Source organism: Physeter macrocephalus, chromosome 7, assembly GCF_002837175.3.
Source record: "Physeter macrocephalus isolate SW-GA chromosome 7, ASM283717v5, whole genome shotgun sequence".
Lineage (NCBI taxonomy): Eukaryota > Metazoa > Chordata > Mammalia > Artiodactyla > Physeteridae > Physeter > Physeter macrocephalus.
In genome coordinates, this window is record NC_041220.1 from 54,412,146 (window position 1) to 54,424,659 (window position 12,514).

Sequence of the window (12,514 nt, forward strand, 5' to 3'; positions counted from 1 at the left end):
GTTTGATAGTGTGTGGCCTTACATTTAGGTCTTTAATCCATTTTGAGTTTATTTTTGTGTATGGTGTTAGGGAGTGTTTTAATTTCATACTTTTACATGTAGCTGTCCAGTTTTCCCAGCACCACTTATTGAAGAGGCTGTCTTTTCTCCACTGTATATTCTTGCCTCCTTTATCAAAGATAAGGTGACCATATGTGCGTGGGTTTATCTCTGGGCTTTCTATCCTGTTCCATTGATCTATATTTCTGTTTTTGTGCCAGTACCATACTGTCTTGATTACTGTAGCTTTGTAGTATAGTCTGAAGTCAGGGAGCCTGATTCCTCCAGCTCCATTTTTCGTTCTATTCGCGGTCTTTTGTATTTCCATACAATTTGTGAAATTTTTTGTTCTAGTTCTGTAAAAAATGCCAGTGGTAGTTTGATAGGGATTGCATTGAATCTGTAGATTTCTTTAGGTGGCAATGCATCTTTTGAAATCATTTTATTCTTTTGGCCTTTGAGGGATGAAATATTGCCTTGCTTCCCAAAATGAGTTTTCCGTAGTAGACATTGCCCTTCTGGTCCAGACAAAATGTCACAAGCAATCAACTGAAATCCTATCAGCTACTATAAATACGGATAAGTGCATCTTCTAGAAAATTAGAACTGTCAGAATGATGGTAATTTTGTTAGGGAGGAACATACAGTGTTTTGAGAAGCTACTGTTGTTTGCTTTGTTTGTGGTCTGTATGTAAAGAAATAAATCAAAACTCATTGAATATCCCGTATATAAATGATTTATTACGAATCTATTGGATTTTTTCACTACACTATGGCTTTGATGGGTTATGGTATTCTGAGATGCAAATTAAAATAGATTATCGTAGATTGTCCAAAGAGGTTACATGATACTTCCTTGGGTGGCTAGACCGAAATTTGCAGTAGGGGAATAAATATTTGAGAAATGTAAAAGCTTAGTCTCAAAAAGAGTCTTATGAAGATTAAATGGTCTGAGTTCTAGAGTATATTCTGCAAAAAAGAAATTTAAAGCACTATAGGGTACAAATGATCCTAAAATGCCAGGTTTCTAGTTAAGTAATAAGTTTTTGTCAGTACTTTAATCTCACAATTAAAGGCTCACGAGAACTATCGAATAAATTGTCTAATCTCTATAAAACACTCAAAAGACTGACGATGTTATTGAGAGTTCTGGTTAAGGAAAGTTAAAAGTCAGTAATAAATTAATACATTTGGAACATTAATTGCCCCAACAGTATTAATCTATGAGAGAACTCTCATTAAGTTTTCCAGAGCAACTGGGCCGCATGCACGCGTTTGAATGGGCATGTCCCAATGCTCTGGGAGAACACAGCAGTTAAAATCAAATGAAGAAGTCACGCAGTAGAGGAAGGCCCAATGGAGGACTACTGGGAAATCCTCGGATTCCCATTTTGCCTACTTGCTCAGTTTGTCCCTCTGTTTCCATGGGCGTGGATAGGCGTACCATCTGGTAATGCAAACACCAGCTCCAGCAAAGCTGGGTTTCACTCCAAGCTTCCTGTCTTTCTGATTTATTCCGTCCATTGTGGAGTGGAATGCACTTAAATGCTTGGGCTTTACTGGATAACGTGACTGTTAACTATTCACTTTCACACATCTGCAGCTTCTCCAAAATTTTAACAACATTATTGGGTTTTCCCCTCAAAACCGTACTTCTTTAATTTAATTATAAAATAATTGATGTGTTGGAAATTTACGCTGTTTCTCTGACACTTCTGCAGCAGGAGAACATGGAGGTCAAAGCACACCATTTGTAAATACACTTTTAAAGTACATGCGTTAAACATTTAGCAGTAAGTAGTGTTTGTTTGTTTGTTTGTTTTTGGCGGTTCTATAACCTTATTGGACAATCAGCAGTCCTCATCCACATTAACTGTCTGCAGATTTTTCAAAGTGGCGAGAGGTGGATAGGTAAACAATGTATAGAACTTGTTTGGTGAATCTTCATCTTCATTACGTTTTCTGGGCAACTGCACATGGATATGGTATGGGACATTCCTTATTCCGTTGGCCCAGACAGATTTGTTGAGCCTGGTGTCAATGCATACATCTGGAATTCTCATCTCCTTCATGGCAAATATCTGGATTTCTTTGAGTGCCCTAGGGGTGCGCTTCTTGAAACCCAGTGCATGGATGCACTTGTGAATGTTGACCATGTTTTCTCTGGTCACCACCTCATTGATGGCAGACCAGCCCTTCTTCTTCTCGCTTCCCTTCTTTGCGGGAGCCATCCTGCTGGGCTGGGAGTAATGTTGTTCTGAAGCGTCTCCTGCTCTTGTGGTAAATTGTTGTTGTTGAAGTTGTACTGATTGTATAATTGTTGGTGTAAACAACAGTCAGAAGTATTGTCATTATTAGAAATGTTTTCAGTAAGTGTTTGGAAGAATTATGTAAATATGACCATATCATTCCAGAATTGCTTCATGGGAGAGAAGTCTAAAAGATAGGAGTGATTTACAGAGTCAGTGCTGCGTCAGTACAGAAGCGCTTCCTTGTCTTAAAGTGATAGTTTGTCATTAATTGAACACCTACTATGTAGATGAAGCTGGCTGTAGATCTAGCAACTGGATGAAAGAAGCCTATTTTCAATCTAACATTTACCAAGCATTGATATCTAAGCAATGGAGAAAAAGGTGCAGATCTGGGCAGAGAAATGAACAAGAAGGGCATAAAGGAAAGGCGAGCTAAAGAAAATAACAATGAGATTATATATTTCTGAGCTTTGCCTTCATGCTATAGATCTGAGTTTGTGAGATTGAAGTTAGCTTTTGCTAGGCCTATGTCCACAATTGGATGAGCTATACCAGCAGGAACAAGGTGGTACCTGGGCTACGATGGGACCAGCGAGTCTTCTCAATGGGTCAGTTAAATGAGAATATAGCTCAAACAGTTTTTTTATATCTACTGGAGAAATAAAACCCTTCATTACATGAATATAACATCACAATTACTAATTGATCACTCTTCTACATAAAAGGGTATACAACATACAGAGAAAGATAGACAACAATACAAATGTGAGTGTCGTTAAGGACCTTTCTGTTTATCTTCAAATAATTAAAAACCATTTCATCATCTATCTTCGATCTCCTCTTGGGTGATAGATAAAATGCAATAAAATCTTTCTTTATAACCTGAACCTCTTCTTGGAATCAAAACCCCTTTAGGCTGTGTTTAAAGCCTCTGGCTCTGATATTTATAGGTTTTACAGCTTGATTTAAAAAGTTTTCCAAAAGGCTTTTTTCCCCTAACTGTTTGGACTCCTTAATAGTATTTGTGTATTTCTCACAGAGAAGGACTTTACTGTGTTTTTGTTTTTTAATACTCCAGAGAGCCAGTCTCCATGCCTTCATGTCTCTTTGTCCCTTTGCTTGTGGAAGAGACTGATTTCCTGCTCTGTGACTAGAAGACAGAGTGAGGGTCATTGTGTTCATCTCATGTCGCGTACCCACAAATGTACTTTCAGAAGGAGTCTTAGGATTGATCTCTGATCACATTTAATCCTTCATGCTAAGGAAGAGACATTCTCCTTCCCTTTAGATATTTCGCTACTTGGCTAACTCTTCGCTATCTCATTTGGTGTCTTGGGCAGGCAGCCTGGAATGGTAGAGTGCTCTCTGTAGACCTAGACTTGGATTTAAATCCAGACTCAGCACTTAGAGGCTGTGTGACTTTTGGCCAGTCACTTAACTTCTCTGGGCCTCAGTTTTCTCACCTGTAACATTTAGAGAAGCGCACTTTATCCTGCACAGCTTGGAATGCTTATAACATGCCTTACTCAGTCCTCAGAGGGCAATAACCGAGAGCCCACCTGCCATAGTGCTAGGAAATCCAGGAGGCAAGTCCCCTTACAGGTCACCTCAGGGATCTCCCTTGAGAGAAGGAGTCCTGTCTAGCTTGGCATTATCTCTGACAGACCAAGGTCTTATTTATGACAAAGGAGGGCAGACTGGCATGTCACGTCCAAAGCACAGGCTGGGCAGAGTCCCTGATTTACATAGTGAACATGGGCATCCGGGTGGAGCCTCGTCCTTGAGGTAGTGCTTGTTTTGGTGGTGGATGTCCCCATCTCCAGGATTACGGTCACTGAGGGTGGCTCCCACCCTGCAATTTAAAGCCCTTTCAAAGTCTTCATCCTGCCTCTTCACAAGGTACTGAGACGGCACGTCTTGAAGAGGATGACATGAAGATGGCACCCCGAAAAGTGGTGTGACTAAGGAATTGGGAGGTCCGCTGGGGCTTTCTGGTCAAAGATGGGAGCTCCGTGACTTGTGCTGGTGTTGCTGCCCCTGACGGTTAGGCCTGGAGTTCGGGGAGGGAGGCAGCTCCTTTGTTCGGGCTGCTACCACAGATGCTGCGGCTGTTCTTTGAGATCTGGGCTCCATGGCCCAGGGTCACAGGCTCTGGAGGGGCCGTCACACCTGCCAGGCCTGAACCTCACTGCTCAGCTCCCTTGATTTGCTCTGAGGTCACATCCACAGCCACTGGGGCAGCTGCTGGCCGAAGACGAGCAGCTCTACCCTGACAACACTTTATTTGATGAAGCTCAAGTTAGCAGCCCTGATGAGTGGACCCACTTATTCTGCACTGGCATCAGTGAAAGCTTCTTAGAGTTCAAGAAGCATCTGCTTTAAGGTGCTTTGCCTTCTTCACCTATGATGACAACTGTTTTGATAGAGAAAAAAGGTGCCCCAGTTCAGGTGGGATCTGCTTCTGGCAGGGCAGCCTGCTTCGCAGAGATTTTGTGAAACTGAGAGAGAGAGTGAAGAACCCAGCAGAATGCTTAGCACACTTAGGGTTGACGAACCATTCTGCTTTGCCCAGTACTGAGGGGGGTTTCTTGGAGGCAGGGACGTTTAGTGCTCAAACCTGCGAAGTCCCAGGCAAACTGGGATGAGTTGGTCACTTTATCAATACACGGTGGCCTCTGTGAGTGGGCGTAGCCATTATGTCTGTATGGGGGGAGGTGGCAGTTATTCTGACATCAACAATTATTTGGTTTCATAACCTACAGCTGCATTAAATATCCCATCCTATCCATACCTAGTTTTAATTTTTAATGGAGTCATACCCTTTTCCTTTTAAAGCATACATTTACAGCATAATTACACCAAAAATGTCACTTTAAAGAGAGAATGATTTTTTCACAAAATCATAATGGTATCTTCCATGTGACTCATGTCTTGACCTTTTCATCCTACTTCATTTATGTTCATCATAACTCCACAAAGGAGGCGTTAGGCCACGCAAACTTTTATTAGAAGAGAGAAGATACAGAAGGGGAATTACTGCCTATAGAGTACTCTTGTCTTTATAGCAACCCTTTGTAGCAGGTGTTATTATTACTGTTTTAGAGATATGGAAACTGAGGTTCAGAGAAATTAAGTAACTTATCCAAGGTCATACAGCTAATGAGATTGGAGCTAAGGTTCAAATCCAGATGTCTGACTCTAAGCTTTGTTTCCTTTGCTCTTACCCCTAATGCATACTGAGGACAGCAACTGAAGGCTTGCCCCTGCTTCCCTACTGGATCTTTCTCTATAAGGCTGGATTTGGAGCAATCTATTTATTTTCTCTAAATCTCAGTTTCTTCACTTAGAAAATGGTGATTGTAATTCTGACATTGTGGTATTACTGTAAGAATTAAAACTAATATCTAGAAGGTGGATTTATAGTGGATAATAAATGTTATCTCTTATTATTACCGTCTGTGAGCATATAGGTCTTATGTCCCAGTAGATCGACTTTTGTGATCTTTTATCATTTCATTCCAAGTGTCCACATTCTTCTCTGTACTCTTAGGAATGGTACCTTGTGAACAGTCAGAAAGACTCATGCTGTTTTCTCTCATCATATACTAGCAAGTGATGTGGTTTGTGATGAGTCTCCTTGCCAGAACATTCCAGATGATGTCTGTATTCTTGTTTAGCTGAAAACTCCAGATTATACTCCCATGAGTTCCTAGAATGGATGTCCCTGGGCCTAAAACCATTCTAGATGGTCAGCTAGTGAAGGACTCTCACTGTTTATTTCCTACAGTTTTGCAGTCACATACTCTACTGCTACCCTATATTTTTGAATGGTGAAACACTTTAAATCTAATTTTATCCCATAGTAAAAGTTTCTCTTCTGGAGACTTCTTTTGATAACTTTTCAAGGAGAATTTTTTGTAAAGCAGATTATTTTCTCATAAGGAACTCCAAGAAACCTGAGTCAATCATCTATGACATTTCTCTGAATGATTTGTACCAGATCAGATGAGAAATAGCATCTCCAAAGAAACCCCTTATTTCATCACTGCTTGGCGTTTCATTCACCTTACACTAAATTACCTTTTCCTGGGAATGAGAGACTTTTCGTTCCTTACCTGAAATGAAGTTCCATTTAAGATTCACGTGTATTGAGGTCCTGCTGAGGGCTAGCTGCTGTTCCAGGTGGGGGGGTTCAGGATGCTCAAAGATGAATACATGTGGTCTCTTCCTTCTTGCCCCTCACAGCCTGGTGAGGGTCATGGATCCAACTGGAGTGACAAGAACACATCAGACCCTTGGCATGTTTTAGCGGTTGTATAAATGCGCTGCCTGTGAAGCAAATGACATTTATTAAGTTCATTGTAAGAGCTTGTTATTTTGTAGGCAAATTACAGTTCAAGCCTATAGTCCTGGTCTTAGGCAAATTATGTTCTTTTCTCATGTTAACTGATAAAGTTTCTAACCTGAGATTTCTGGCTACGTTACTGAAGTAATGGCTCTTGAGCTAGTTTTGCAGATATTTGGCATATAGGAGGAGCCTCTTTTGCTAAACACACAGATGGCCTTGCCATTTCTTGATTGAAATTACATTTTAAGATAATATGCATTTAGATCGCTAGGTTTTGGCATATTTGCTTAAAAGTGTTAACTCATCATTTTATAGATGAGTCTTATGTGTTGGCAAATTGGCTTAGAAAGCAAAAGGAACAGCTAAAGATGAACGTTAAAGTACAGTTGCTTTTTCTTGTTTTTTTTTTTCCGATTTCCCATATGTCACTTTTGATCTTCTCCTGGGAGAGCTGTACTATTTATAATGCAGTTTGGAGATTACCAAGCATTTCTTCTTTCAAAATTACATTTTCCACGGTATACAGGAGTCAAAACTCATTAAGAAAAAAGAAATCATACCTTTATATTGTAATTTTTTTTACATTGCTTGATCAAAGCCATTGTTATTTTCACCTTCACATCTATTGCAAATAACCTTTCCTTCTGCCTCCAGGATGTAAAGAGAGAGATCTTTGGGAATGTCCATCTAACAAACAATGTTTGAAGCACGCAGTCATCTGTGACGGGTTCCCAGACTGCCCTGATAACATGGACGAAAAAAATTGCTGTAAGTGCTTATTGTGAATTTGTGAATGTGATGTTTTATTTTAAACACTAATTACCTCTCGTTTTGAATGTAAGTGAGAAATTTGAAAATATGTATCAAAAGCTTTTTGTATTTTCAGACCTTTTGATTAAAACTCCACTTGTAAAAATATATGCCAAGAATACAATCAAACATGTGTAAAATATATGCATAATGATATTAGTCTAGCCATGATTTATAACATGGAAGAGATTAAACCACCCCAAATATCCAAAACTAGGGGGAACATAAAATACAACCATAAAATGAAATAATATGCAAACATTAAAAATTAAATTAGAAGGATAATTTCTCGTGGGTTCATTACATATCATTAGATGAATAAAACAAAGCATAAAGAATTATGTGTACTATTGTGCTGAGTTTTGAAAGTACATATAACCACATATAGAAAAAGATCAGAAGGGCATAATAAAAAGTTTACAATTGTAATCCCTGAATGGTGGAATTAATAAGTTTTTGTGCTTTTCTATCTTTTCTACATATTTTGAATGAATGGCCAGTAGTTTTAGAATCAGAAAAAAAATCTCCTAAGATGCATTACCTACTAGTAACAGAAAGCCCAACTCAAACAGACTTAAACAATGAAGACATTTTATTCTTTTATTATCCTATGTATTGCATATGCCTTATATTATCATATAAAAAATCAAGTGTAGGGCCAGATGCAGGAGTTCAGCACCTCTTCTGGGATTCTTTATGTTTGCTTGACCTCTGGCTGGCTCCTACCAGGGTCCAAAGATGGCTGCCAAGAGCACCTGGGGTGCCATGCTTCCCTGGTCATAGCCACTAGGAAGGAGAGAGAACCTCACCCTCATCTCTGGAACATCACTTAGGGCTTCACTCAGATTGGCCAACTTTGAGCTGGGTCCCAGCTAGCAGTCAGCTATCTTTGTGTGGATTCCAAAAAACACCCCCTAAACAGCTGAATTGCAAAAAGAAGCATCTTTAGGGAGAACCAATTAGAAAAAGATGCTGTTTCCTTCAGGCTAGGACACGTGGCCTGGACAGCAGGGTTTGGGCAGGAACTACCTTGGAAAGCACAACCTACAAAACCATAGGCCAAGACCCTGATCTCGGATCCCATCTTTACTCCTAGCCTAATAACTGTACTCAGAGAAAAAAAAATTATAGTCAGAAAAATGCCATGTCTTGCTTAAACGAATCAGGGTCTTGCTATGGAGCAGGGGCTGTTGTGTGGGCCTGAATAAATTCATGTTCCCTTAGAAAAGGAGGACACGGGGGATGGGGAAGGGGGTAGGATGAATTGGGAGGTTGGGATTGACATATATACACTACCATGTGTAAAATAGCTAGCTAGCGGGAACCCGCTGTAGAGCACAGGGAGATCAGCTCGGTGCTCTGTGGTGACCTGGATGGGGGTGGGGTGGAGGGAGGTCCAAGAGGAAGGGGATATAGGTATACATATAGCTGATTCACTCCGTTGTACAGCAGAGACTAACACAATATTGTAAAGCAACTATATCCCAATAAAAAATAAATACATTTTTTCAAAGGGAGGAAGAAAAGTAATAGATGCTAGGTAGGCAATCAAGGCGTTTTACCATCGTTTTTAAAAACCCAAGAGAGGATTAGTGTGTGACTCTGAGAGTCATTTAATACTAGAGATTAAAAAAAAATAAGATTACCCATAAATGTGGACAGAGCTGGTTTTCATCCTACAGGGTGACCTCAGTCCACTCATGCCCAGCGCTCTGGTCCCGCCACTTCAGACTTTAGCCCTATATTTCTGCTTCTCTGGGTACCACTTCTTCAGTCCTGTAGTTAGAACTAGAGAATCTCATCCCTTGGAGACAATAGTTCTGTCTAAATGCTTGCTGTCTGTATGGATGGACCTCTCAGAAATGAGATTTGACCAGTTCTGCTCTTCGGTCTTGACACCTGTTTGGAGGCCTCGGGGACCTTGGAGGCCTCCTGTCTTCCTTAGATGCTCCTGCTGGCACACCGTGATGTGCCTGTTAGTGATAATCACATTCATTCCTAAAATGTTTGTCTCCTCACTTCTTGTCCCCTTGCCAGCATTTTGCCAAGATGATGAGCTAGAATGTGCCAACCACGAGTGTGTGTCACGTGACCGGTGGTGTGACGGCGAAGCCGACTGCATAGACAGTTCCGACGAATGGGACTGTGGTAAGCTGCTGGTTTCTGCCATCTGCTCTATGCTCTGATGCCTGGCAGCCATTTAAGCTAAATGAATCCTAACTGGTTTCACAGATCTTACTAACTCAGTTCATCTATTCTGGTTTTCTATGATAAAAGCTGCCAGTGGTGATTTGTACATGTTATTTCCAACTCACAGAAATAACACTTCCCCACAAGTTACTTCTCTGTTTGAAATGTCTGTCTTATATGTAAAAATATTTGCGTTCAAATTGTTTTGATGATGTAACTTTTCATTTGAATATAATTTTAAAAAAACTCTTCATTATCACCCATAATAAATTAGCAATAGTCAGTCATTCTTGTATCACTGACACCTCCTGGAAGAGGATACTGAAGTGGTCTTCCATCTTCCCTGTACTCTCGCTCCAGATCCAGATGAGACTTCTATCTACTCCCTTACATGGACAGGACTTAAAGGCATCTCTCACCAGTATGCCAATGTTGCAGTGTATAATCTTGAGTTTGGTTCATTCTATCGTCCCACACTCCATCCCCTTTCCATTCCCTTGGCTCTTATTTCAGTCCTTTGCATCATCTGGCCAAATCACGGTTATGATGTATATTGTCATTAATTGTGCAGTGTTTCCACAAACAATCTATGGTGTATGAAGTACAGAGGATGCTCTTTGATAAAAGAGGAATTAGTGCATATGCCAAATTAATCCAAAATTATCCAAATTATCCCCCTCTCACACACTTGCATTCTCACAGGCTTTCTTGAAAGGAAACGATTTGAATGAAGTTACCACTAGCTCCTTCTAACTATGCAAGTCCTTGGGTAAACTCATGGGAATGGGACCTGCCTGTGGCCGTCTTGTAACTCATAATGAAAAGTTAAGAAATGCCTGTCTCTTTCACCAGAGCCTCTAGTTCTTGGAGGGCAGAGAACACATCTAATTCATTTTTCCATTCCCTGCCACACGGCAATCAGTGATTGGCACAGGGTAAGAACTCACCAAATGGTTCTTAGCTAAAAGAAATAAAAATGAATGTCTGCAAGTAAAGCAAAAGCATGTTCTCATTCGGTGTCATGAGAAGAAATGTTTTAAATTAGGGTTTCCCCCTCTTTTTTCCCCTCAGTGACCCTCTCTGCAAATGTGAACTCCTCGTCATTCCTGACCGCTCACAGATCTGCCATGGAACACCACGTGTGTGCGGATGGCTGGCAGGAGACGTTGAGTCAGCTGGCCTGCAAGCAGATGGGTTTAGGGTAAGGTCAGTAGTTTGTAGCCCTGATGAATTTCTCAGAGGGCTTCACGGAACTTGGCAATAATATCTTCCTTATGAATGCAGAGTGAGTTAGTGCTCTCAAACCTAGCCCTCCAAAGCATGGGAAATGGATCAGGTGAGAGGACTGTATTTGATTACAGGCACCTGCTCTCAAGAGTGCGGGTTTCTGAAAACCTACTTTGCTAAAGCCTCTAAAAGTAAATGAAGTCATTGTATTTTAAGGACTTCTGAAATGAAATGCTTTTATTACTTATAAAAGCATTAAAATGGTTTCCTCTGAGGAAACTGGATGGGAAAATCTTGAGATTTCCCCCCCGCAAGAGGTTATTGAAAATTCCTTTTTAAGCAACACAAATCTTTTTAATAAGTTGAGAAATAGAACTTGAAGTTGCTGGTATTTCAATTTACCCTGTGTAATGTAGGAAATGTAAATTAGGAAAGAGTTCACCGTTTTTGCTTCTTAGAATGAAAAGCCACTCACTCTGGCTTTGATACAAACACACTGAAATCAATACTTTTAAAGTTGGATTCTTGGTGCAGGATTTTCTTTTCTAGTTCTATTGGGGTTGGAAAACAATAATTGAAAGGTCTTAGAATATATATATGTGAGTGTGTGTGTGTTTATACATATAAACATATAAACACACACATATATTTTTTTCTTTTAACAATGATGAATGTGAAATTTGGGGGAATTATAGAAATGACGGAAATAAAAGATAAAGGATTTACAAAATTCTAGAATAAAAAGTTGAGTAAATGTCACTTCCCAGGATTCCACTGAGCAAACTTGAAATAATTTTACAGTAATGAGCCATCCAATTATGGGATAGCAAATGGCAGCACATTTTTGTTATCCCAGTTTGAAGAATTACATAAATACCAGCCCCTTCAGCCCATTTTTCCCATGTAAAGTCCCACATCTTTGGAAAATTGAGTAACTGATGATATAATAAGAGAGTTTTAAACTTTGCCAGAGTGGAAAAATTATATTTGCCAAGATCGATTAAATTATACTTTATTTTCACCACTTCCTTATTGTGTTTAAATGAAAGGGGATATGACTGTGATCAGAGATAGATTAAAAGCTTTTTGAAGGAGCTTTGCTTTCCTCTCACCAGACACAAGGTTATTTCTTTTTTTTTTTTTTTTTTTGCATCTCACTCTATTTTTTTAATTTATTATATATATTTTAACATATTTATTGGACTATAATTGCTTTACAATGGTGTGTTAGTTTCTGCTGTATAACAAAGTGAATCAGCTATACTCGTGGTCACAAAGCACAGAGGTGATCTCCCTGTGCTATGCGGCAGCTTCCCACTAGCTATCTAATTTACATTTGGTAGTGCATATATGTCCCTGCCACTCTCTCACTTCGTCACAGCTTACCCTTCCCCCTCCCCATGTCCTCAAGTCCATGCTCTAGTAGGTCTGTGTTTTATTCCTGTCCTACCACTAATCTCTTCATGACATTTTTTTTTCTTAGATTCCATATATATGTGTTAGCATACGGTATTTGTTTTTCTCCTTCTGACTTACTTCACTCTGTATGACAGACTCCAGGTCTATCCACCTCATTACAAATAACTCAGTTTCATTTCTTTTTATGGCTGAGTAATATTCCATTGTATATATGTGCCACATCTTCTTT

At 39.8% G+C, this 12,514-nt stretch overlaps 2 protein-coding genes across 2 annotated transcripts in view; one reads left to right on the plus strand and one right to left on the minus strand.

Annotated features, from left to right (window-relative positions):
* CORIN (corin, serine peptidase) overlaps positions 1-12,514 on the plus strand; it is a 229,776-nt gene that overhangs the window by 164,370 nt on the left and 52,892 nt on the right. The window contains exons 13-15 of the mRNA XM_024131999.2: positions 7,294-7,407; positions 9,487-9,597; positions 10,711-10,840. Coding sequence (XP_023987767.1) covers positions 7,294-7,407; positions 9,487-9,597; positions 10,711-10,840 — 355 coding nt within the window. The remainder of the gene's footprint in view (positions 1-7,293; positions 7,408-9,486; positions 9,598-10,710; positions 10,841-12,514) is intronic.
* LOC112067076 (60S ribosomal protein L31-like) lies at positions 1,890-2,270 on the minus strand. The gene has a single exon (XM_055085773.1). It carries the CDS (start codon positions 2,268-2,270, stop codon positions 1,890-1,892), a length of 381 nt encoding a protein of 126 aa, XP_054941748.1.

Excerpts from the sequence above, each read along its gene's own strand:
- LOC112067076 (XM_055085773.1), bottom strand. The coding sequence starts at position 2,270 with ATGGCTCCCGCAAAGAAGGGAAGCGAGAAGAAGAAGGGCTGGTCTGCC.